The sequence below is a fragment of the Pristis pectinata genome, chromosome X, assembly GCF_009764475.1.
Source record: "Pristis pectinata isolate sPriPec2 chromosome X, sPriPec2.1.pri, whole genome shotgun sequence".
In the NCBI taxonomy this organism is placed as follows: Eukaryota; Metazoa; Chordata; class Chondrichthyes; order Rhinopristiformes; family Pristidae; genus Pristis; species Pristis pectinata.
Genome location: NC_067450.1, coordinates 2,015,966 through 2,042,450, shown reverse-complemented (window position 1 = coordinate 2,042,450; position 26,485 = coordinate 2,015,966). Strand labels below are relative to the sequence as shown.

Sequence of the window (26,485 nt, the reverse complement as noted above, 5' to 3'; positions counted from 1 at the left end):
GACAGCAACAGGGTACAGGTCACCAGCACTTCTGACTTGCAAAGTGCTGGAACTGGCACTGTCGATGAGTGAAAGATAGGCAAAGAGACATAAACTGGTGACAAGGTCGAACCCTGGGATTAACATTCAAGACTATGACTGAGGGCTTGGACTTCAGTAAGAGATACCTCCAGCTCAGTTTTCTACAAGCTACAGACTGCCTTCCCCAGATCTGTAAATATTTCCTACAACAATTATGTGAAGTGATGTCATAACAACATTTCTCCTTTTTCAAACAGTCACAGTCCATAAAATAGTGAGAGCTTTTCTTTTAATAAAAAGGATGCACTAACATTTCTTTGTGTTTGTTAAAGGAGGTTAGTCTGGTCATAAAATTTTTAGATCCTGCTGGTTTTTAGTTTCCATTTGAATATGAACACACACACACACACACACACACACACACACACACACACACACACACACACACACACACACACACACACACACACACACACACACACACACACACACACACACACACACACACAAATAGACAAATAGACAAATACACACACACCCCCCAAAAAAAAGGTTAGAGCCAACCAGTGATGTGAACTGGATTATAGGACAGGTGAGTTTATGCATTTGGGAGGTTAAACAAGGCAAGACAATGCACAATAAAGAGGATTCTATGAAATGAGTAAGAGTGGGACCTTGAAGTTACCATCCATAGATTGCTGAGGCTAACTGGACAGCTAGATAAAGCAGTTTAGAAGGCATATAGTATAATTGCTTTCACTGATCAAATCAACTGCAAGAGCAGGGTGGTGAGATTCATGCTGAGTGGAACAATGTGTGAAGCTGCAGCAAGTTGCCCATTTGCCATCTAAAGCAGCTTGTACAGAGCCCACTGGCTGAGGAAAGGAGACTTTGACCAAAACCCAGCTGCAAATATTAGTCATAGAGTCATAGAGCAATACAGCACGGATACAGGCCCTTCGGCCCAACAAGTCCATGCCGACCATGCCAGTGGTGAAAAGGAAGAGCGAGGATACATTGGCTTTGGATGGAGTGCAGTGTGGATTTACCAGAATATACCTGGATACTCAAGGTTAAAGTACAAGGAGAAATTACAAAGGAGAGAGTTGTATTCTCTGGAATTTTAGATGGCAATTTGAATGAAGTTTTCAAATGATTAAGGGGAATAGATAGGGTGGAACTGTTAGGATGAAACTAAGTTCACTGGGTCAGGAAGTCTAAAAATGAGAGCCAGCATTTTGGGAGTGAAGTTAGTGAAACACTTTTACATGTAGAGGGTGGGAGAAATTTGTAACTCCCTCCCACAAATGGCAATTGATGCCAAGTCAATTGTTACTCCTAAATCTGAGATTAGTTATGAAAAACTCATCAATTGAGGAATATGAGGGAAAGAAGGTATATGGAATTAGAGCACAGATCAGCCATGGTCATTAAATGGGGCTAAATTGCCTCCTTTTGTTCATATAAAAATGAATGGGACTGATAAGAGAATCCTTTTAGGAATGCAGTTGAAAGCTCAATGACACACATTCCACAACCCCAAACTATATGATGAAGTAACTGGACCTATATTCCTCAACAAACGATTGTCAGGGTTATTAGAAAAAAACCAAGATGGGTGGGCTGGATGGATCAAAGATACCCCTGAATGACTGAAATAGTTAATGGAGGGCAGAAGTTTGTATCACAGTCCTTGGCATCATGACCAGTACACCCAGTTTGGCCCCTTTCTGCCAGCGGCCTTTACAGACACTCTTGGATACAACCAGACATGAAAAAGAGAGAGGGAGGGGGAAGCCCTCCATTACTAATGTTAATCACATCCTAATTTAGGCATAGAATAAAGTAAACATGTAGTAATTGGGAAGCTAATTAAGGGGGAAAGGAACAAAAGGATATGCTGATAGGGGAAGATGAAGGGGGAAGGAGAAGCCTTGCATTGAGCATAAATGCTGACATCAACCAGCTGTGCTGGAAGATCTGTATTTGTTAAATTTATGTAATCTAATTCACAGTTGCATTGGCTTCTGCATAGCACTGCACAAGATCCAGGATTCTATTGCCTATATGATGCTGTTCATCATTCATTAATGAATCTGATGAATAAACATCACAGGAGCATTCATCTGCTTACCTCACAAAAGGCAGTTGAAGACAGTACTAGAGTTTCAGCAATGATAGGCTTTAGGCAATAGATGCAGATTCTGCTTCCATACACAGTAAATCAGATTTTGAATTACATCAATAAATACTCAAGAGACTTAGCTGGTACTACACTACAAAAATATAAATGCAAGAACGTCAACTTCCTTCAAATGCTTTGCTGTTAGTAATGAAGGGGGTCACCATTCTAACTGTTCACTTTCCTATAGACAGTCAACACCTGGCTTTCCCTGGCACTTCATTAGCTTATTAAGTCCATGCATTAACAGTGCCTCTGCTAAATAAACAGGATGCGAAATGAGTGCTGCAATGAGGCACTTTCAGAATGAGTTCTCTCCCCTTAAGCATTTTAGCATCCGCAAATTTATTCAGCAAAGGTCTTACCTGCTGTAAGGCTGCTGAGTGAAGCCCAGCAAGTGGGTTGCACATTTCTGATTTTACAGAAGCCCCAATATTTCTCTTTAAAAACACAGAATTGCTGGTTTGAACTCTTTGCACAATGCCAATGGTATGAACAAATATGGTTTTATACCCACTACTTTGTATACAATCAGTTTCTGACCAGAACAAACCTGGGCAGAGGCACTGAGCAGAGGTAGAAGTCATCTTGAGAGTGGGGGGAGACGGAACATATACATTGTGCAGACAGGGAAAGAGCAACAAAATGAAATAGATATTTCCATAAGCAAAGACAAATGGAAGTCTTTCTTTTTAATGCTCATTCTTGTACACATCCGATGGACAGCAGAAATTGAAACCTTTGCCTTCCATTTTTTACTGACCATCCTTGTAAGGGATATCTGCTAACAGATTGCACAGATCAATGAAAATTCAGAGTCAAATTTCACCGTTATACCCAATTCCTCCTAATGTTTACATTATGCCAGAGTAACTTTAGGTTTTTGATGAGATTTTTAAATAACCCTATTCTTTCTAGTTTAGCAGATAAATACACATCCAATGTGGTTAAAATCCTACAATGACTAAAGCACTCCTAACTTTGATTCATGGTCTGTGCTTGGTTGGTTTATCTTAACAGATGGCAGTTTGAATGAAGCATTAAAGTTTGCTTCCTTGAGCAAGCAGGGGGTAAGGGGTGGGGGTAAAGAGGAGAAGGTCAAGGTTTCTATTTCTGCTACCCATTGGCTCATGTCTGGATGTGTGCTACCTGAGCATTAGAAAGAAAGACTTACATTTGAGCAGCACCTTTCACATCACACTCAGCCCATGGAAGTATTTTCTGAAGGGCGGTCAATATTGTAGTGCAGCAGCCAATTTGTGCACAGCAAGCTCCCACAACAGCAATGTGATAACAACTAATGTTGGTTGAGGGATAAATGTTGGCCTGGATATTCGGGATAACTCCTTTTTTCAAAATGGTATCATTGGGATGTTTAGTGTCCACTTGAGATAGCAATTGGAGCTTCAGTTTAATATTTCATTCAAAGAAAGCACCTCTGACAGTGCAGCACTCTCACAAATGGCACAGGTGAGTTAACCTGAAATTTTCTGCTCATGTCTTTGGGGGTGGGACTTGAACCCACAAACTTTTAACTCTGAGGTAAATGTGCTGCCCACTGAGGCAGGATGGCTTTATGGAGAAGGAATTTATTCTCTACACCATTTGTGTTAAATTGCAAGCACCAATATTAATAATCGCCTTCTGATGTTCAATACCCTAGCTTGCATTAGAATGTAGTCCCTTGGGTGTGATATTAGTCAAAGGGAGAATTGATAAGAGGAGAGAATTAGGAAGTGGAAAGGAAGAACAAATCTTCACCCCATTCCCCCTCCACAAATATTTAGGAATTGTCCCTTTCCCTTTCTTAAAGTCAGTAATTAGGCAGCATTAGTGCCTGACAGCTCTGAACCAAGAAAAAAAACCCTAAGTATGTCAGTAGTATTACCACCAACTCAGTACGAGCTACAAGTTGCCCAGCAAAACACAGTGGATAGGTACTATTCACCATTGTATGTATATAAAGCCACCCTAGTCTGAACTGATGCCAGCTTAAGACAAGAATACAAGACACTGATTAAATATTTACAGAAGACTTTCCCAAGGATCATTTAATTCAAATTTTGTAACATAAACTGGCAAATGCTTCTAGATCTTTAGTGATAAAAAGAGAAGAAATCATAATGTTCCATTTGGGGAAAAAATATTTTACAAATCTCCCTTCTGTTTAAAACCATCTTTCAAAAAATGCCAGTGAACCACAAAACCACCCAGTTTGAAATTCAACCTTCTATTCTGTTTCCTGTCCCCGCCCACCAGCCACATCCGCAGTCCTGCCATATTCATAACAATTCACATCTTAACTGTGTCTTTCTTGTTCAGTGCACTTATAGAAGCAATAATTTTATTGAGTTGTACCATAAAAATTGGTGTACACTTCATAGCAGTGTGTGAAAGCCAGACCCATGGTACTTACACTGACCAGCCAGGCTCTCAAAACCCAGATTAAGAATTCTTGAGGCCAGGGACATAGGCGGGGGAGGGGAACAGCCTCCTCCTCAAAATGAACTGTAAGCACATCAAGGATTTGCACGTTATGTCTATAACATACATCTGTACAAATACCCTTCTAAAAAGGTCAAATTAAAATTTCTGTGTGAGCCCTGCTTGAGCCCTTTGACGCCAAGAAACAGAATGATTCTTCGACATTCTGAGCCCCATTCCCCACCCCTAAACCATTAAAACATAGACACTGCCATTCCTCACAGTATTTTTAAATATTTTGAGTGGATGTTTGCAGTGTTTTTGTTATGGTGAATTTTACAAGGCACAGAGCCCCATATTTGCACAAGCACTTAGTGAGAACCTCGTATTTGACTCCAGTTCCTGGTCTTGGGCCAAATAAGCCAATGCATTAGTTTGCCACTGCCAAAACCATTGCATAAACCACTGAAAAGATGGTTACTCAGCTATTATACGTTTCACAATACCTACTTGCTTGGAGATGAAAGTATTGACTTCTTGCTTAGATGCAGTGGCATAGGTCCCAGCCACCCTCCAATGCCACTGTACCTGAGCAAGAACCTTATACAAGCTTTTCTGTATGAAATACTAGTTTGGCTGCAGCCTAAGCAGTGCATAGAGTCTGGTCACCACATTACAGGAAGGATGTGATGGCATTGAGAAGATGCAGAGGAAATTTATGAAGATGTTATCAGGGCTGGAGAAACTTAACTACAAGGAAAGACAGGTTAAGCTGGTGTTGCTTGCTTTGGTACAAATGAGGTTAAGGAGAAATCTAATCGGTGCTTAATGTTATGAGAGCCCTGGACAAGGCGAATGGGAAAAACCTATTTCCCTTGGTGGAGAGGTCAGTAACGAGCGGGAATAGGTTTAAGTCAGGAGCGATGGTGGTATAGTGGTGAGCATAGCTGCCTTCCAAGCAGTTGACCCGGGCTCGATTCCCGGCCATCGCAGGTTGTCGATTTTTTAGGGCAGGCACGGTAGTGTAGTGGTTAGTGTAAAGCTTTACAGCACCAGCAACCTGGGTTCAATTCCTGCCGCTGTCTGTAAGGAGATTGTACGTTCTCCCCGTGTCTGCGTGGGTTTCCTCCGGGTGCTCCGGTTTCCTCCCACATTCCAAAGACGTACGGGTCAGGAAGTTGTGGGCATGCTATGCTGGCACTGGAAGCGTGGCGACACTTGCGGGCTGCCCCCCAGAACACTACGCAAAAAATGCATTTCACTGTGTGTTTCGATGTACATGTGACTAATAAAGAATTTATCTTATCAGGTAAAGGGGTTTGAAGGGAGTTGAGGAAAATGTTTCTCCCCCAGAGAGTGTTGGGAGTGTGGACCACACTGCCTGAAAGGGTGGTGGAGGCAGAAACCCCGCCCCACATTTAAACAGGACTTCGATGTGTACTTGAAGAGCTACAGGCCAAGAGCTGAGAAGTGAGATGATGCTTGTTAAAAGTCAAGAAGGATGAAGATGATGAGCTGAATAGCCTCATCAGTACTGTAAACGTCTATGACTGAGTGTTGGCGGCATCGGACCCAAGCCCATTCTTGTCCTTGGTCAACATGCAAACACGCGCACACACACCCCTTCCAAACGGAATCTCTGAATAGTGATCAGGAGGAAGAGTGCTAGTGGATTTCGAGAACCCAATAGAAAAACCATGGGCAAGTCTCACGTTGAAAAGTACACTTGAGAATGAATCTGCCAGGGGAGGGGTTGGTTCCCCTTTATAATATTCCACACAGGCAAAGAGCCATTATTTTTTTCTGTGAAGTTTGAAAAGTAAATCCAACTCATCAATCTAACGCTTTAATGTACATACTTAAAAATTTTCACAGCTCTGGAGAAAGCTTTAATTGGATAGCACTCTGCTTTTTGTTCAGCACGGAAGGTTGGATTGTGCTAATCAAACTGAAGGATATTAGAGTTGTACAATGGCGCACAAGAGCTTATTGATCCAGTATCCACATTGTCCCTGACACCTCTGTACTGTGCTGACATTCAGTGGAGCACTTGCATCCTATGAGAGTGAAATGGCCTTTCTGGCCTTCACCTCAGCCTCTCTCCCCAACCCATTCTATCTCGTCAAACATTCTACTAAAGGGGTTTCGAAGTCAGGGTAACAACCTGTCCATAGAAAAATGATGTTCATTATATAAGAGTGAAGAAATATCAAAGAGCAATAACTTCCATTTATATGGCACCTTTAATATCTCAAGGTGCTTCACTGGATTGTTAATCGAACAATATTTGACAGATTGCTGCATAAGTTATCACAAGAAGATAAGAGCAGGAGCAGGCCACCAGGCCTCTCAAGCCTTCTCTGCCATTCAATATGATCATTGCTGATCTATGCTTGCCTCAACTCGTCTTCTGTGCCAGTTTCCCCAGTTCAATATCATAAGCTTGGTTAGAGAAGTAGGTTTTAAGAGGGGGTGGGAGAGACTTACGAAGAGAGACAGAAAGAGATATTTAGGGGAATAATTCCACGTTAGGCCTCAGGCAATTGAAAGAACAGCCTCCAATAGTGGGGCAATGTAAATGGAGGGATGATCAAGAGGGGGAGCACAGAGATCTAGGTGTTTGGAAGTTGCAGACTTACAGAGGGGCATTGAGAGACAAGCAATGATTAAATACAGACTCATGATCATTCCTTACCTTATTGTTCATCAGAACCTTGCAGTGGGAAAACTTTCTGTCACAACTAGCGACATTAACCTCAGAATACATAAATGATGTTCCTGAACAAACTCTGCCATTGCAGAACCAAGTTTGATGGACACCCCATTTTATGGAGTTTCTGCTGATGTTACGGTCATAAAGGGGCAGAACCTTGAGAATTTATCTCTCACACCCCACATCAATCCCAATTTCTCACTACACCCAATTCTCATTCCACCCAAAATTCGCAGAGTTGTTACTTAAACCAACACACTACATATAGCTTCATAACTTATTTCCTTCATCCATTACTGTGTTTGGATTTATTTTGCCTGTTTTGTGTGCTTTAAATGTTAACATGAAATTAAACTTTTCAGGACTTCAAGTGACACCTTCACAAGAAACCTCACACAAAGTGCAGTAACCTCCAAATTACAGAAACCAAATTCAAGGCCCATATTCTTCCAAATCCAGAATAAAAACAAAACTATCAACACATGACAGCATAATATTCAATTTTAAATATATGTCAAAACACAAAATACCCTTTTTAATTAAAATCACGGCCAGTAGCGTTTAGCTATGTGGCCTGATTTAAGTGGGATGATGGGGTCAATAGTAAACATACAAACATAACACATTCCTGTAGACACTCAGATGTGAGCATTGAACAAACAAGCAGACATTTGCCGTAACACATGTAGCCAGTTCTTAGATCTTGCTTTCCTTTTTGAAAATAGTGTCGGCAAATGTCACAATCCCACAATTTTACTGCTGAATAATCCAAAGAAAACTGGCGCCTTGTGGCGACAAATAGCACCTTCCCGACAAACCATTTCTTACACAGAGGGGCTCTTCGCGAAGTTACAGCACCGTCTGCAGAAATCGACACTGCAACGTTAGGCCATCATAACCGACTGATTAATACAATTAGACATGTACCCAAGATGAAATTTACACGTCAGATGACAGGATCTCTTTTGGTCGGCGAAGCCTACGGGGACAGCTGGTAATATAGGGGCAAATAAAGGAATTTCAAAGAAACTTTGCAAGTTAACCGCGCATTCGCGATATAACTCGAAGCGTTTTCCGAAAGGTAGGACATGTTTTGCTAAACAGAGACTATTAAAAGTCAGAAAAGGATAATTTATCCCCTCACAAGACTCGAAGCTCGCGGCATGTTTTCGGAAAGAATCGCAAGGAGACATGCACCTGCTCACCTTCAATTCGTGTAACAAGTTCTTGGATGGTGTTCCGCAGTGATGGATCGGCAACGCGATGCAGCAACTTGTAGACATTGTATACATTGGGCTGGACGCTCTCAAACCTCTGGATTTCGCCACGGATGGCCATGGAATGGGTCAACTGCTTTTGAGAATTCATCTTCTCCTCCTGTGCTGTGCTACTCTGTGCGTTGTATATGTCCCTGCGGGGGCGCAGATCTCCCCCATACTGTTTCAGCAAAACGCTCCCACCCCCAAACCCCCACCAATACAAATAAATAGAAGTTTGAATCCGAGCGAATCTTTTTTTAAAAAAGAAAAACAAAAAGATCCTCTTAGCTTCTTAACGGTGCTGAAATTTCTGCTTGGCTCGCACCTCGTGCAGAGAGCACTTCCGCAACTCGCAACCTGTGGCAGTTTCACTACCTGATCCTGACATTCACTTCACTGACGTCAGGCTGTTGGTGAGGTACAAAGTTTGGGAGAGTGCAACAATTCAATAAAGTTTGATTGCCCTCCAACGGTTAAAGTCTCAAAACATGCATCAGTTGTGCACTACCTAAATGGTTCAGTCAAAAAGCTCCTACAGCCCCAGAACGCGCAGACTGCTTGCACCGTCTCGAAACAGTCGTGCGAGGGGTTTTGCATTTTATTTACCAACTGTACGCATAAGAATCTTTCCATTATCCACAATATTGAATTGGGCGGAGTGTCGTGTTACTGTTGCTGCCTGGTGTTTACATGTAATTAACAGAATTTGAATTTAAGTCAAACCCTACAGCAACAACAACTGTATTTATATTGTGCCTTTCGCGAGTAGAAATTTCATTCGCGCTTCGCAGAAGTGTTACCAAAAATAATAACATCGAGCCACATAAGGAGATATTAGGGCAAACGACCAAAAGCTGGGTTTTTAAAAAAAGCAGGGTTTAATGAACCTTTAATAAGAGAGGCGAAAAGGTTTAGAGAGAATTTCAGAGCTCCGGGCCCGGGAACTTGAAGCCACCAATGATAGAGCGATTAGGAAGGATGAAGAGGCCAGATGTGGGCAAGCATAGAGATCTCCGACGATCGTGGGAGCTGAGGAGGTGACAGAGTGAGGAGGTATCTGAAAACAAAGGAAACAATTTTAAAGTCGCGGAGGGAGTAAGATGCGAGCGCACAGCAAAATATATAGAAAACAACAGCGAAGGACCATCAGGGAAAAGAAATATTACTCTGCATTCACGATGAAAGTAATCCCTTAAACTCCTCAAAGTTTCCGTGTGACATTCCAGTGATCCCTTTGAAATTCCCAGTTCTGTTCCTCTCGTCTCCTCCCCACCCCCACCCCCACCCCCACCTTTCTCCCTATTCTTGTGAAGATAGGTGTACTTGTGTAGCTCTAGCGTCGTTCTCGACGTTAAAGGAAACAAGATCAGATTTCTGTCCCTCCTACATCTAACACGTGTCCAACACTCCCAAGGGAGAGAGACAGTTTTTCCTGACTTCGGGCCAAAAATATACAGGCAGCTACCATTACCAGGATTGCCCAGTTCAATTGCTTCCCCACAGGGAACACCCTGAGCAGTAACTTCAGTGGTAAGTACATGATTAGCAGTTGTGTTCCTACCCATGAGCAACACCACAGGAGCACTGCAAGTAATAATAAAAATACAGCATGCAGTTTTTTTTCAGTTGAAAGTTAAGATCGGGCCCAGAGTGTTGAAAAGATTGAAAAACAACACAAGTGAAAGCAACTTTTCCTTTCCAAATAAGAACATAAGAAAGGAAAGGCCATTCACCAAGACCATGGTTGATGAATGCACTTAATTCTTAAAATTAGCAATAGTCACCACACCTCATATGTCACCATTCATAGTGCAAGTGAATTCTATTTATATACAAGATTTACATTCCAGCAACATTATGTCAATTTTTCCCATGAGCCATGTCAGAAGTATTTTTATGACACAGGAGCCAGCCCCTCAGTGTGCAATGGTGAAAGGACCCTATACCACAGAAGTCGATCCCACAGAGCCTTTGTGGTGGCTGCACAAAGCTTCAGCACATAGTCCTGGGCCTTGGAGTGTGCCAGTGGTCAGTTGCGGACAGCTCCCTGCACTGAAAGACCAGTTCATTTCAGACCTTTCACTGAGTTGATGATCTTCCAGCAGCAGTTGGTGTTTGTCTCGGTGTGTGTCCTGGAAACAGCCCGCAGAGCACAGAGTCCTGATTAACCTTGACAAAGACTACTGCATCCCTGTCCAGACCTTCCACATTCCAGAAGAAAATGGATGATGAGGGTATCATGCAGTTTAAGGGTATCATGCAGTGGGATTGAGACTTTGACTGGGCTGGAAGGATCTGACAGGGAGGGCCCTTTTCACCTGTTTGTTTGAGTTCTGGTGATGAGGCATTCTGCCAAATGACTTTGGTAGTCTGCTCGGGAAACCATTCCACAGGACCCATCATATCCTTGTGGTCAAAGGTGACCTCCTGCAGAGATGTTTCGAAGAGGGCATGGTCCAACTGAATGCAACATTCTATGGCAATAAGACCAGGCCCAACCTTCGCAACACCGAGGACAGGCAGAACCTCAGCAGTAGGTAGTGACACCCAGTGTTGTGGTATATAGAGTCTATACACACCCCCACACACACAGGTACTGTCAGGATGAGAGCCACATTGGGTACATTTTCCTCTCTATTCTTTGGAGATATGTACATCACATCTCTGCAGATAGGATCTATTTTAAATCTCCAGATAAAGTGGAAGACAGTTCGGGTGACTGCAGGGTATGGGTTACACCCAGGCTAAGTACAGCAATACCAAGCACACCTCACATCTAATCACTGGTATTCTTCTTGCAGTCAAGAGGGAGCGCTGCTCCCACAATCCCAGTTCCCTCCAAACCACATTCCCAGCATCTTCAGGTAATGGGAGGTGCTGGTGATGAGTTCAAAGATTGGTCAGACCAGTTGCCAATAACATTACTGCAATTAACCCTGGCACCGAGATCAGCTCAAACTGGTCACAGATGCTCATAAATCTGCGGACTGACAGTGGGTCAGAGTAGAAGACAGCAATGTCATCCATGCATGGGAAGTTTTTAACTGAGTGCCTCTCCTGCCTGGAATATCACCCCTCTTATACTCACGCCCTTCCTGATGGACTTGGCAAAAGGCTTCATACAACATACAAACAAGACAGAGGCAAGAGGGCAGCCTTGCCCAACTCCAGAGTTGATTGCAAAGCTTTCTATTTCCCATTTGTTAGTTAGAACTGCTACTGATCTTTTCCTTTTAATTTCATTTTATCTTAAGCAAAAAATATGCAAATGTACATAATACAGTACCTTCATATGTCACCATTCTGCAAGCCATGTAATTCCATTCACATTAAGTCAGCTTGACATCAATTATTCTTTGTATACATTCCTTGAGCAAACAGTCTGAGGTTTTTCCCACAGGTTCCAGCCCCTCAGTGTGCAATGATGGGAAGGCCTTAAACTGTGGCCTTTACCTATAGAGACCTGGTGGTGGCTACACCCAGCTTCAGCACATCCCTTAGCACGTAGTCCAGGGCCTCAGAGTGTGCCAGTCTGCAGCATTCAGTCCTTGCACTGGAAGAGCAGTGAGTTTCAGGCAAACCAAAGGACACCTTTCACCACAACAAAAACAGAAAATGCTGGAAACCGTCGGCATCTGTGGGAAGAGAAACAGAGCCAATGTTTCAGATTCAAGACCCTTCATCAGAATTGGTGAAATGCAGTTCTGGCAAATGGTCTTCAATCTGAAACATTAGCTCTGTTTCATCTTTCACAGATACACTGGTACCTCCCTTAGTGCTCATGATGTGCTCCCTGGAACAGGCATGCTGATGGAATCAGCACTCAAAGGGGCCGTTATACATATAAAAGATGCGTTACTGAACAGGGGACCTGGTGCAAATCCCTGCCCTCACTTGTGCTCTTGTAGCAATGAATTGCCCAGTGACTGGTGTGCAGAGGCTGCCTGTGAGGGTTGGTGTTGGCTGGGCTGGGGCAAGCCATACAGACACTCGGTGCTAATATGTGGAGCTCTGGGCTGCATCCTGGCCGGCACAGTGAGTGTGGCCATTACTGGGAACTGACACCTCCTGCTCCTTGGGTTGACGGACCACACGAGTCCTACAGTCTCCCTCGTTGCCTCCTTTTCTCCTTGTTTGTCTGCACAGCTGTTCCTAGCCCAGAGGTTTCTCTGTGGTAACAACAGCCAGCAACCACCATTGAGCTTGTTACCACAGAGAAATTGCTGGGCTGGGGAGAGCTGTACAGCCAACAAAAGAGGGGGAGTCAGCCAGCAGCTTCCATCACACCCAACAGGAGGTGATAAGGGAGACTCTAGGATCCAGGCCGTCTGTCAACACCCAGAGCAGGTGCTGCCGGTCCCCTGCAATGGGCACACTCACCGAGCTGACCAGGGTGCAGTCCTGAGCCCCACGTCTCAATGCCATTTGCCCCAGTCCACCCAACACCAGCCCCTCCACACCAAGCACTGGGCAATTCATTAATTCATTGCTGCTAGAGTGCCGGCAGAGAGCAGGGGTTTGCACCAGGTTCCCTGCACAGCAGCATGCGACCTGAGTGAATATCACTGTAAAGCACAGAGGGTACTTTCCTGTGGGTGTTTGGACTGGAAGCCCAAATGCAATGTAACAAATGATTACTCTGCTGGGTAGCACTAAGCAGTGTATCAGCATAGCTGTCTCAATGTGTGTCCCCAGGAACAGTCTATAGAGCCTGTGATACATAACTGTTTGGGATGAACTACTACCTCTCTTTCTGGACATTTGCAAGAAACATACATTCCAGAGGTAGATGGATATCGGTCTCATTCCCACCACAGCCACAGCTCTGGAACGGTTACTGATGTCTGTCCAGTACCTCACCCTAAGTCAAACTAAGTTTGATTAGTGAGTTATTCAACATCGAGGAGCGGCAAGTGCTTCGTGCCTCTCCTCGATATCAATGGTCCCTGTGGTGGAGTCCACAACAAATGATACATTTTACATTTAATAATACAAAAGAGTAGTAACAGACTAAATGTTTAAAAATTGCATAGAAGAAGGAACTTATTTTTATATCAACAACACACACAAACTGCTGGAGAAACTCAGCAGATCAGGCAACATCTATGGAGGGAAATAAACAGTCGACGTTTCGGGCCAAGACCCTTCATCAGGACTGGAAAGGAAGAGGGCAGAAGCTGGAATAAAGAGGTCGGGGGAGGGGGAGGAGTACACGTAGGCAGGGGAGAGGTGAGTTCAGGTGAGGGGGAAAGGTAGGAGGGTGGGGGAGGGGGGATGATATCATCATTCAAGTGCATTTGAGTTTTAAAATGAATAGATGCACATGTAGTTTAGTAGGAAGGAGTGATTAAAATAGTCAAAACAGGGCACAACATTTTCTAAAGCTTTTGGAAATACTCTGAAGCTATTGTAATCCATTATCAGCTTTTCCCAAGGCTGAAGTGACAGGAGACTAAGATACCTTATGATTTACTGGCATCTGCAGAGATTTGCACCATCGCAATCCTAACATACAAGAGAGGGAGATTGAATTTTTATATGCAAGAGTCATAGATAATAACAATCTGCATTTATCCAACATATTTAATGTAGTACAAGTGTAGCACTTCACAGGATATGCTTATCAGACAAAAACTGACATCAAAGTAAAGGTGGAAATATTAAGTCAGATGACCCAATCCCAAAGGATTCAGTATTAAAAAGCATCTGAAGGAATGAGGTGGAGTCACAAAAAGAATTAGGAAGAGAATCCAGAGCTTATTACACAGACAGCAGGAGACTTGACTGTCAATGGTGGGGTGAATCAAGTGAAATATACACAAGAGGACAGAAATAAAGGAATGCATGGTTCTCAAAGCGTTAAAGGGGTAAAAGAGGTTGCAGAGATAGGGAGGGGCGAGGCCCTGGAGGGATCTGAACACAAAGACGAGAATTTTTAAATTGAGCTGTTGCTTATCTGGAGCCAATGTTAATCAGCAGGCACAGTGGAGGTGGGTGAATGGGACTTGGTGCAAGTCAGGACAAAGGCAGCAGAGTCTTGGATGAGTTCAGTCATAGATAGATAGGGTCATAGAGCATAAAAACAGAGCCTTCAGCCCACTGAGTCCATGCTGACCATCAAGCACCTACTTACTCTAATTCTATTTTATTCTCCTCACATTCCTATCAATGCCCCCATGTCCTATCACTCCCCTACACACCAGAGGCAATTTACAGAAGCCAATTAACTTACCAGCCTGCACATCTTTGGGATGTGGGAGTAAACTGGAGTACTCAGAAGAAACCCACGTGGTCACAGGGTGAACGTGCAAACTCCACACACACACAGACTGCACCAGAGGTCAGGATTGAACCCAGGTCACTGGAGCTGTGAGGCAGCAGCTCTACCTGCTGTGCCACTGTGCAACCCTAATCCATTGATACTTTACATTGACAATGATATTTTTTCCTTTCTCTCACAATGCAAGTAACAGTTACAAGATGCTTACATTGAGCACTTCAACCACTTCATGATATCTCATTCACCCTGAAAAACTTGGACAGAAAAGTGGACAGTTTAAAATTACTACCACTCGACAGTAAAACGTATCATGGTTCGCATTCATGAAGGGAGGCAGATGGGCGGCCAGTCAAGGCTGGGTCAGAATAGTCAAGCCTGCACCTAAAAACATGGTTGAGGATTTCAGCAGCTGGTGAGCTGAAGCAAGTTCAGTCTACAAACAGAGGTAGGTGGTCTTTGGGATGGAGAGGATGTGGGCTTGGAAGATCAGTGCAGGGATACAATAAGACACCAAGGCCATGAACAGTCTTTTAACCAAAGAAAGGGCATGGAATCTGTGGCTTGGTAACAGAATTTGTGATGAGAACCAAAGACAATTGGTATATTCTCAGTAATTTTTAACTGGAGAAAGCTTTGGCCTTTTCACAGTCTGACAACACCAAAGCCAGTGGGCTGGGGGAAGGTTCAAAAGCAGTGGTGGTGAGGTAAAACTGGGGATCACTACAATACACGTGGAGCCTGCTGTGTGCCTTCAAATGAGGGTGAAATGATAAGCGATACAGAAAGAAAAATAAAGTTACCCAGTTTGCACAGAGGATCAGGTATGGAATCATTGCAGTTCACACTTAAGAGATCAAAACAGAAAATGTTGAAGGTGCTCAACGGGTCAGGCATCTGTGGAGAGAGGAACAGGATTAATGTTTCAGGTTGATGGCCGTTCAACAGATGTTGAATTACACAGATGTGATGAAAGTTCGTCAACCTGAAACATTAACTCCCTTTCTCCACAGATGCTGCCTGACCTACCAAGTATATCCAGCATTTTCTATTCTATTTCAGATTTCCAGAATATACAGTGTGTATTTTATATAGTATTGCTCAAACTGAGTGTTGTCTCTGTTATTAGCTGATAGATCAGATGCTTTCATACAAGTACAGGAAAATTTGGACTAGGAATTTTTCTACTCCCCCTTCCCCCACTAATCTTTTTGGAATGCTTCATATTACCCTTTCCAGCCAAAACATAACAAAGCTCTAAGGACCACCCATGTTTTCTACAGGACATGTGCCACTCAAAACAAGGCTCAAGGTTATGTTCTCACTTGCCTCTCATTTCACTCTCGGACTTCTCTCCCATACCAACGATTCAAACTAGTACTACTTTCACATCAAGCCTCACTCCCCTTAGTTCAAACTGGTGTTCTTCTTCTGCCTTCCCTATGCAAAGTGACACTCTTACCTCTCACCCCAGTTCATGCTGTAACTCTCTCCTCTTCTTTCTCTCTCTCTGTTAACATTGGTACATTCCTTCGCCTCGCACCTCAACATGGCAGGCTAGGCAACTTCTGTCTTCTCTTAGTGCCATTCTCAGTCTGTGCCTTCTTCATTTTCCTCCCCTGCTCTCTCCCCTCAATGCTTTCCCTTTCTGAGCTCTGATGCTGATGGAAATGAATCCAGCTGCTGCACAGTGTCTGCAAGAACTCCTGAACTGTAAACTCTCACTAGAATATAACGCTTTGGTCCATTCCCACTGGGAAGAGGATGAAGATACTGGAGGGAAGGGGTCTGGTCTCTGGCATGCTTTGTCACCTTTGTGGGATAGTGTGCAAAAACTGTACAATGTAATTCTTTCTATGCGAGGTGTTTTGGGAATTCCTGATAAACATGAAAACACCACATAACTGCAAGTTCCTTCTTTCCACTTAATAGTGCTGACAGATGCATACAACTTATACAATTCTGCATATCCACTGTAAACCATAACTTGCACAAAAAGGTAAACTTCACAGATAAAGCTTTAAGATAAACTCTGTAATCTACTTTCCAAATTGTTTTGCACATCTCAGACAAAGATAATTGATAAATGTAATGAGGTAAAGGCCAAAGTCTGGATTTTGCAGGCTAGTTGGAACCTTACCGATCTGTGATGGGATGGGGATCCTGGCTTGCTATGCCACTCTGTCCTGACCTGACCTTCCATGTTCCTGCTACACACATCATTATGGTGGGTTGCCAGTGATATTTCTGGCCCAGCTGCGATTTACAAAACGTTGCATCCTGAAAACAAACAAAAAAAAATTGTGGAATACCAATCTTAACCAGAAATGTTAACCTGTCTTGTGTCTCTTCAGATGCTGACAAGCTTGCAATGCAGGTCCCAGCACTTTCTGGCACTGATCCTACATTTTGATGTTGGCTGCAGTTTAAGTAGACCTGACAATCTCCATTCGAAATAGTCAGTTAACCAGCTTTCATGAACCCATTAATTCCACTCAGTTCATTCTCTGAATGTCAACTGTAATTGACACATTTTGCTCTAGCCTATTCTTTTTGACAGTGCAGCCGGAAAGTGAATCAGTGTGTGCAAGAAGCACAACACAAGAGGTCAAGCACCATACCTCTATCTAGTCACAAATGAATAGAGATATTTAGTCACTGAACATAACAGCTGCCTGCTGATCCTCATATGTAGAGCTTGGAATATTATCCTTTGATATACATAATTTCTCACATATTTATAAGCTCTGTGTCCACATCAATGGTCAATTTTATACCCACACTCAATTTTAACACAGCCTTAAGGCAAAACTTTTCCTTTTACCCATGACAATTACCCCTCACTGCCCATTTTGTGCCCAACCAGATTTTAGGATAAGCTGATGAAGCAAGGGTCGTGCTAATTGGCTCAGTGGCCTTGTGCAAGCAGCCTAGAAACAGACAGAATGATTCTGGCCAGACTCGACAGCAGTCTTTGCCAATTCAAAAACCTGGGAAAGAGCCATGGCCCATATTTCAGGACATTACTGAGGTTGAAAAGAATAAGAGAGAAAACAGAAGAAATGGCTTAGGGGATACCAAAATATAGGTATTTAAAATCTGCAGATTGGAGGAAGAAATAAAATACAGAAGGGAGCATAAGAACACTGCAGTTTCTAGAACAGAATAAGAAGATGCAGAGCCTCAATTGCAGAACCATAACACTGGTCCTTCTAACAGTGAGCACTAGAGGGTGACAGAGTACCATTAACTGACATAAACCTCTTAATCCCATACATAGACCTCAACACTGCACTCTCCACCTAAACAACAATTTTTACTTTTCTTTTCCAAACAGGATATACTTTTTTTCCTTTAGCCACTCATCGAAAGCAAGAGGCTTACCACACAAACTACTTCCACTGCTCTGCCAAAGTCCTGGTTATATATGTTTAAATTGTGAGGGAAGGAAGGATGAAGTTGAGATGCTACTAAATATCAGTGAACCTGATGGTAAATGCTTCAAAAACTAGCCTTGAGAAAATTGTTCTCCTCAGCTAATTAGAGTATATAGGTACCAGGGCATGACTGAGAATTCATGGACGCAATATAAAAATTCAAGTTACACAGCTACTGATTTTGAACAGTAACAAAAAAGTGACGATTGCCTTTAAATGTCATAAGTTGTGCATTTTATATATATAAAGAACTTGAAGCATCTGCAAGTTTTTATTGAACTGACAGGCCTAATACTAAATTAAAGGTCAAAATGGTAAAAGAGAACCATCTATCAGCACATAAAAGAATAACAGTTGCAGGCAGAGCCCCTTGGTCAGAATCACATGGGATAAAGGTAAATATACACTTTAATAGTTCATGATGCTAATTATCTGACTGCTTCAGAAGGAGATCATCAGGCCCAATTAAACCTTAAAACTTAGGATCAATGCCAGAAAGTGCTGGGTCATGCACTGCAGGTATGTCAGCACCTGAAGAGAGAGAAGGCAGGTTAATGTCTTTGATCAGCATAGAATCTCATGAGATGCTTTTCAGAAGTCCCACTGTTGTCATTAGCAATGTCTGCAAATATTGCCTCATTCTTTACAGGAAAGAAGAAAATTTGACAGATGAGATCATGATGGTTTAGTCAGGATGAAGAAAGGGAAGCTGTTCTCAGTAGTAAATGGTTTAAGAAATGGAAACACAGATTTAATGTGAAGGGTAAATGATATAGGGGATGTGAGAAAAAATTCTTACTTTACAGAGTGGTGATGATCTAGAACCCACTTCCTATGAAGGTGATGGAAACAAAGTCAATTGGTGTTTTCGAAAGGGAAATGCATGGGCACTTGAGGGAAATAATTTACAAGGCTATGTGGAAAGAGGCAGTGAATTGGACTGCTCAACAAGGATCCAATATGTATAGGTTGGGCCAAATTGCCTCAAGTACTGTAATAATTACATGATTCTATATATAAACTGTACATCTGGAAGGCTGATGGGCAGGCACAGTAGTATAGCAGTTAGCGTAATGCTATTACAGCACCAGCAACCCAGGTTCAATTCTGGCCGCTGTCTGTAAGGCATTTGTACGTTCTCCCCGTGTCTGCGTGGGTTTCCTCCGGGTGCTCCGGTTTCCTCCCACATTCCAAAGACATACGGGGTTAGGAAGTTGTGGGCATGCTATGTTGGCGCTGGAAGCGTGGCAACACTTGCGGGCTGCACCCAGAACACCCTACGCAAAAGATGCATTTCACTGTGTGTTTCAATGTACATGTGATGCATAAAGATATCTTACCTTGTCTATTGTTTTTTTCAGATGCCCTTGGGGATAGAATAATTCTTTGTCTAAGTATTTATAACATTAAATTGCTGACATTTTTGCTACTGTGTAATTATCTTGTAAGTGAATGTTTTAGTTGCAATACTGCCATTCAGACTAGGCAGGAGTGTACTAGGCATAATCATTCCGAGTTATACCATAAATATGAGAAAAATGCTAGTCCAATAAAATGCTGTCACATTCATAACTCACATTTGGGAGCTATTCCAACAACACCTCCTAAACACGCAACCTCTACCAGCTAGAAAGACAAAAGCAGAAGGTACATGGGAAGACCACCACCTGAAAGTTCCCCTCCTAGTTGTACACCATCCTGACTTGCAAGTATATTGCTGGCCCCATATTTCTGGAACTCCCTCCCCAACAGCAATTTGGAGCACCTTCTCCAGAAGGGCTGCTGCGGTTCAAGAAGACAGCTCACCACCACCATCTCAAGGGCAATTAGGGCTGGGCAGGGACACCTGCATCCAGAAGAATGAAGAAATAAAATGGAATGCAAATTTACCTAGGGGCTTGTAGGGCCATTTCAGAAGGGTCACATCTGTGCCTAGAAAGGGTAAAGGACAGCAAATTTCCTTCCATGAAGGCCATTAGTAAACCAGATGGGTGTTTACAACAACTTGGTTATTTCTAGACCATTTCTGGTCATTGGCATTCATTTCTAGAGGAATAGAATATAAGAGCAGGGATGTGATGTTGAGGCTCTATAAGGCATCGGTAAGACCTCACTTGGAGTACTGTGTGCAGTTTTGGGCTCCTTATTCAAGAAAGGATGTGCTGACATTGGTGAGGGTTCAGAGAAGATTCACTAGAATGATTCCAGGAATGAGAGGGTTAATATATGAGGAACGTTTGACGGCTCTTGGGCTGTACTCCTTGGAGTTCAGAAGAATGAGGGGGGACCTCGTAGAAAAATTTTGAATGTTAAAAGGCCTGGACAGAGTAGATGTGGCAAAGTTGTTTCCCATGGTAGGGGAGTCTAGTACAAGAGGGCATGACTTCAGGATTGAAGGGCGCCCATTCAGAACAGAGATGCGGAGAAATTCCTTTAGCCAGACAGTGGTGAATCTGTGGAATTTGTTGCCACGGGCGGCTGTGGAGGCAAAGTCATTGGGTGTATTTAAGGCAGAGATTGATAGGTATCCGAGTAGCCAGGGCATCAAAGGTTATGGTGAGAAGACGGGGGAGTGTGGCTAAATGGGAGAATGGATCAGCTCATGATAGAATGGCAGAGTAGACTCGATGGGCCGAATGGCCAGCTTCTGCTCCTTTGTCTTATGGTTTCATGGTGATTTCATGGTCATCATTACTGATTAGTTTTTGAATTCCAGATTTATTTAATTAACTGAAGTTAAGTTCACTAGCTGTTATGTTGGGATTCAAATTCAACTATCCAGATCAACTGTCCCAGGCCTCTGAATACTAGTTGAGTTACTGAACCACAATGCTACCCTATCCCTTTATGAGGGTATCCTGCTTGGATCCTCCTTCCTCCATCCTGCTTGGGCTTGGGGAAGATAAAGTCTATGGATTTTGCAGAATTAAACACAGGCTATAGACCCAAAGCTTTCACATGACCTTTCCTTTTCTCATTTTTCCTAATCTTAAGCAGAAAAGAATGAGAATCTACATGTTTGCAATTTCAACACACTTAATTTTAAATTACCAGCAACTTTCAGCTTTTCTTAAATAGCAACTGTGAATTTTTACATCAGCCTATCAAGACCAGGTCATTTAGCAGATACCAAGCATGGTACATTCAACTTGAGATTTTTTTTAAAATGCAAGGCAATTAGCTACTTTTCCATGGTAAAACAGCATCCAAGAGAAAGGACAAGACAAAAATCTTGTCAAACTTTGAGAAGTCATCATCCATAAAGAAGCTTGAAGCCATTGTTAGAGCACCAAGTCATACTTTTCTTTAAGCAAAGTTAACTTGAAAGAAAAGCCACAAGTCAATTTTGCATTTAAAAGTACAAGGGGAGATAGAATGTGGGGGAACTTTCCCCTTGATTGTGGGAGAAGTAAAAAGGAAAAACTAGATTTCATAAACTTAAAGAATATAGCTTGACTTAAGATTCCTTTCTTTGTACCCACATTTGTACAATGTCACTAAAACAACTATTCAGGTAGGTGAATAGCTGAATTGACCAATAACAGAGTGGTCTGTAAGTCTTATTCATGGTTATCTCTGAAGCAATTATCGATTTTCAGAGCTTTGAATTAAAGGTAAGAAGACCTTGATGTGAATTGTTGAAGCTTAGAAACTAAATTAAGACCCATTTCCCATTCTAGCATCCCAAATACAACTTTCTTCAAAATAAAACTCAAACGTTGCTAGAACCAGTTTGATTCTAGTACATAACAGCTCTATAGGCATCTGAAGTCAGAGCAGAAAACCTGGGACCTAAAGAACAGATGGTGGATGGAGAAGGCACACGAGGCTCAGCAACTTGCTGACAGATTCTTTAGTGCTGTAAAAAAAACATCTACAGCCAAAACACCTAAGGCCCCACCTCACTGAGAGCCAAGAATAGTTGTGAACTCATCAGGGGCAGATAGGCAGTCAAGATCCACTGGAAGGAACACTTCAAGACCTCCTGAACAATGACCCTGTCCTTAACGTGAGGCCCCTTGACTCCATCCCACGACAACCTATTCAAGCGGTTTCGCAGAACACCTGCGCTCCGTCCATAACCGCGACCTGCATCTTCCCGTTGCCAGTCACTTCAACTCCCCCTCCCACACTATCATTGATATGACAGTCCCTGGCCTCCTCCACTGCCAGGAGAATTCCAAGCGCAAACTGGAGGAACAGCACCTCATTTTCCATCTTGGAACCTTGCAGCCTGACGGCATGAATAATGAATTCTCCCACTTTAGGTAATCCTCACCCCACCCCTACCAGGCTTCTTCTCTTCTTCCCTTTCCTAACCGTTTTTTTCCTCTCTCTTCTTACCCTTTACCCATCCCCCGGTGGATCTGCTCTTCCCTCCTTCCCCGCACCTGCCCATTACTATCTCTTACCTGCATCTACCTATCACCACCCTGTGCCCACCCCACCTCCCCCCTTTTGTCCACCTATCACTGCTCTGCTTTTCCCTCCTATATGTTGGGCTTCCTCTTTTCCTATCTTCAGTCCTGAAGAAGGGTCCTGACCCGAAACGTTGACCGCTTGCTTTTCTCCACGGATGCTGCCTGGCCTGCTGAGTTCCTCCAGCATCATCGTGTTTTTCATCTAGATCCCAGCGTCTGCAGTCCTTTGTTTCTCTAGTGTTTTGTCTCTTTCCCAGTTCTGATGAAATGTCTTTGACCTGAAATATTAACTCCTTCTCTCTCCACAGATGCTGTCTCCTTCTGAGTGTTTCCAGCATTTTCTGTTTTTATTTAAGATTTTCAGCACCTGCAGTTTACTGATTTTCATGAACAATCCAAATTCAAATTGAATAAGCAAAGATTTCAGGCCAAAGCCCAGGTAAAAACTTCATTATAATCTTTAATGAAGGCATGATGATACGAAAATAGGTCGAAGGGCAAGTTGTAATGAGGATATTGTGACTCTGCAACAGGATTTAGAGAGATTGAGTGGGTGAAAACTTGGCAAATGGAGTTTATGTTAAAAATTGTGAGGTCATACACTTCAATAAGAGGAATCAAAAGGTAGATTATATCTAAATGGAGAGAGACTGCACATAAGTGAAGTACAGAGAGATCCAGGTGTTCTAGTGCATGAATCACAAAATAACATGTAGGTACAGCAAGTAATTAAGAAGGTAAATGACATGTTGGACTTATTGCAAATGGGATGGAATTTAGAAATAGGGAAGTTAGAAACAGAGTTCTGGTGAGGCCACATCTGGAGTACTGCACACAAAATAAAGGATATAGTGGCACTGGAGGCAGTCCAAAAGAGATTCACCAGACTAATTCCTGTGATGAACAGATTGCGCTATTACGTGAGGCTAAACAGGTTGGGTCAGTATTCTTTGGAGTTTAGAAGAATGATGGGCAATCTGATTGAAATGTATAAGATCCTATGGTGGCATGACAGGGTAGATGTGAGGATGTTTGCACTAGTGGGAGAATCTTGAACAAGAGGACGTAGCTACAAGATTAGGGGGCAGTTATTTAAAACCAAGGTACGTAGAAATTTCTTCTCACAGAGGGTGGTGAGTCTCTGGAACTCTCCGCCCCAGAGAGTTGTGGAGGCTGGATCATTAGAAGTCTTGAAAGTGGAGGTAGATAAATTTTTGAAAGATCAGGCAATTGAGGGCAGTGGGGAACTGGCACACAGGAAGAGTTGAGGCCTGGGTTAGATCAGCCATGATCATTTTGAATGGCGGGGCAGACTTGAAGGGCCACATGTCCTCCTCCTGCTCCTGTTTTCTTATAAAAAGACAACTTGAAGATTAAAGTTAATCATATTGTTACAAAATCTGTCAATTTTGTTTCTTTTTTAAAATGATTTACTTAAGCCTTAATTTTGGGCACCAGAAATATCAGCCACTGACCAAAAAATAGTGGGCAGCAAAATAATTTAAAAAACATTTTGCCAAATTTGTGGGAACCCTACGATTAAACTGCATCCTTCGGGTATTAAGACTATAAAAATGTAGCAACTGCCATGTGCCACACAATGTGTGGCATCCTTGACATTGACAGTACCTAGTACAACAGCACCATCTACAGCAGTAGTTGTACTGAAATCACATCCAATAGGACCTGCGATCTTAATGTCTGTGGGAGGTACATTGAGGACAATTAGGGATAAAATTACCACCAGCTGCATATAATATAATTATCATTTTAAATGGAATTATAGCATGCTATTCCCAGAGTACATATTTAAAAAAATCCCAGAGTCAGCATAAATCATCAGTTTTGGCAAATAACATGAGACATCTCAAATTTGGAACCTGGCTGATTGTCACAAGCAGACGTTAAAAATTTCCTGTATTCCTCCAAGTTTGACCTTTTGAGCATCCCAAACATAATATTTCCACTACTGGCTGCCATGCTTCCAGTTGTCTAGGCCAAAATCTCTGGAATTCTCTTCCTAAACCTCTCTGTCTCTCCTCCTTAAAGGCACTCCTTAAAACTTACCTCTGTGCCAAACCTTTGGCCTCCTGCCCTATGTGACTCAGCTTCGATTTTTGTTGATAATTCTCTGACAACCCTGGTACATTTTACTACATCGAAGGACAATGTAAAAGGTAGTTGTCATTGCTTTTACAGCCACAAGTCCTGGTCTCCCCAAATCTACTTTACTGAAACCGTTCAATAACTTTAAAGACCTCAATCAGGTCACCTCTCAGCCTTCCATTTTCTGATGAATGTGTGTGGAGCCATAGGAAATAGGCAAGGTCTTAAATGAATACTTCTTGTCTATATTTACCATGGAGATGGGCATGGAAGCTAGTGAGTTCAGGGGAGGGAACAGTGACATCCTGGAGCATATCAACATTATGAAGGAGCAGGTGTTGGAGGTCTAGAAACACATAAATTCGATAAATCCCCAGGGCCTGACCAGGTGTATCCAAGGATGTTATGGGAAGCAGAGGAGGAGGTTGCTGGGGCCCTGGCAGAAATTTTTATAACTTTGTTAGCCACAGGTGTGGTACTGGAAGACTGGAGGAATGCTAATGCTGTGCCTTTACAGGCAACCCCTATGTTACGGCCATTCAGGTTATGGAAATTCACTCTTATAGAATTCACAAATCACTCACCAAAAATTTGAGATACAGAATAAAATTCGCTCTTACAGAATTTATGTGACAAAAAGTAAACAAATAAACACAAATTTATTTCTTTTCAACTCGTGTTTCGTGAAGCACGGGCAAATGACAGCTTTGCGTTAAGGAAAACTGTGATATGGACCATTTTCTAAGAACGCAAACCCTCGCCTTAACAGGGATAAGCCAGGGAACTACAGGCCAATGAGCTTTACAGCAGTGGTGGGAAAGTTATTGGAGGGGATTCTGACATTTGAAAAGGCAAGGACTGATTAGGGATGGTCAGCCTGGCTTTGTGTGTGGGGAGATCATGTCTCATGAATTTGATTTAGTTTTTTTGAAGAGCTGACCAAGAGGATTGATGAGGGCAAAGTGGTAGATGTTATCTACAAGAACTTTAGCAAGGCCTTTGACAAGGTCCCACATGGTAGGCTGGTCCAGAAGGTTAGAACACATGGGATCTGGGGTGAGTTAGCCAATTGGATACAAAATTGGTTTGGTGGTAGGAGTGAGAGGGTGATAGTGGAGAGTTGTTTTTCAGATCGGAGGCCTGTGACTAGTGGTGTGGCATAGAGATCGTTGCTGGGTCCACGTTGTCTGTCACATATAGTAACAATTTGGATGAGAATTTAGGTTTTTAATTTTTTCTACTGTGAAGACCGATTCAAAATAATTGTTTAGAATCTCTGCCACTTCTCTACTTCCCTTTACTAATTCCCCAGTCTCATCATCCAAGGAACCGATGTTTACTTCAGCTACTCTCTTCTAAAGCTGTCTGCTTTTATATCATTTATTAGTTTATTCTCATGGTGATGGGAAGCATTCAGAAAACGTTTAAAATACTTTTTCTGGGATTATAGCTTCTTACTGAAGAGGGTAAATAAAATAAGAAAATACATACTGCAGATCAGACAGCAGTTGAGAAAAATCAACTTAATGCTTGGGTTAGACTTCATCAACATACCTGAGGATCTAAGTTAATAAAACCCGCTAAATATATACTCTGAGACTCAAAGAACATTTCCTGTTATTGTCCCACCTACCGTTGGCAAGTG

At 42.6% G+C, this 26,485-nt stretch overlaps 1 protein-coding gene and 1 non-coding gene across 2 annotated transcripts in view; one reads left to right on the top strand and one right to left on the bottom strand.

The window, feature by feature from the left end:
* The window catches only part of LOC127567018 (arf-GAP with GTPase, ANK repeat and PH domain-containing protein 1-like), a 177,224-nt gene extending 150,770 nt beyond the window's left edge, over window positions 1-26,454 (bottom strand). The window contains exons 1-3 of the mRNA XM_052009640.1: window positions 26,395-26,454; window positions 17,017-17,156; window positions 8,546-9,656 (exon numbers count right to left, since the gene is read on the bottom strand). Coding sequence (XP_051865600.1) covers window positions 8,546-8,708 — 163 coding nt within the window. The 5' untranslated portion in view covers window positions 8,709-9,656; window positions 17,017-17,156; window positions 26,395-26,454. The remainder of the gene's footprint in view (window positions 1-8,545; window positions 9,657-17,016; window positions 17,157-26,394) is intronic.
* On the top strand, window positions 5,548-5,619 carry trnag-ucc (transfer RNA glycine (anticodon UCC)). The gene has a single exon. It is a non-coding gene; the product is annotated as a tRNA-Gly (tRNA).
* Window positions 26,455-26,485: the final 31 nt, after the last annotated feature.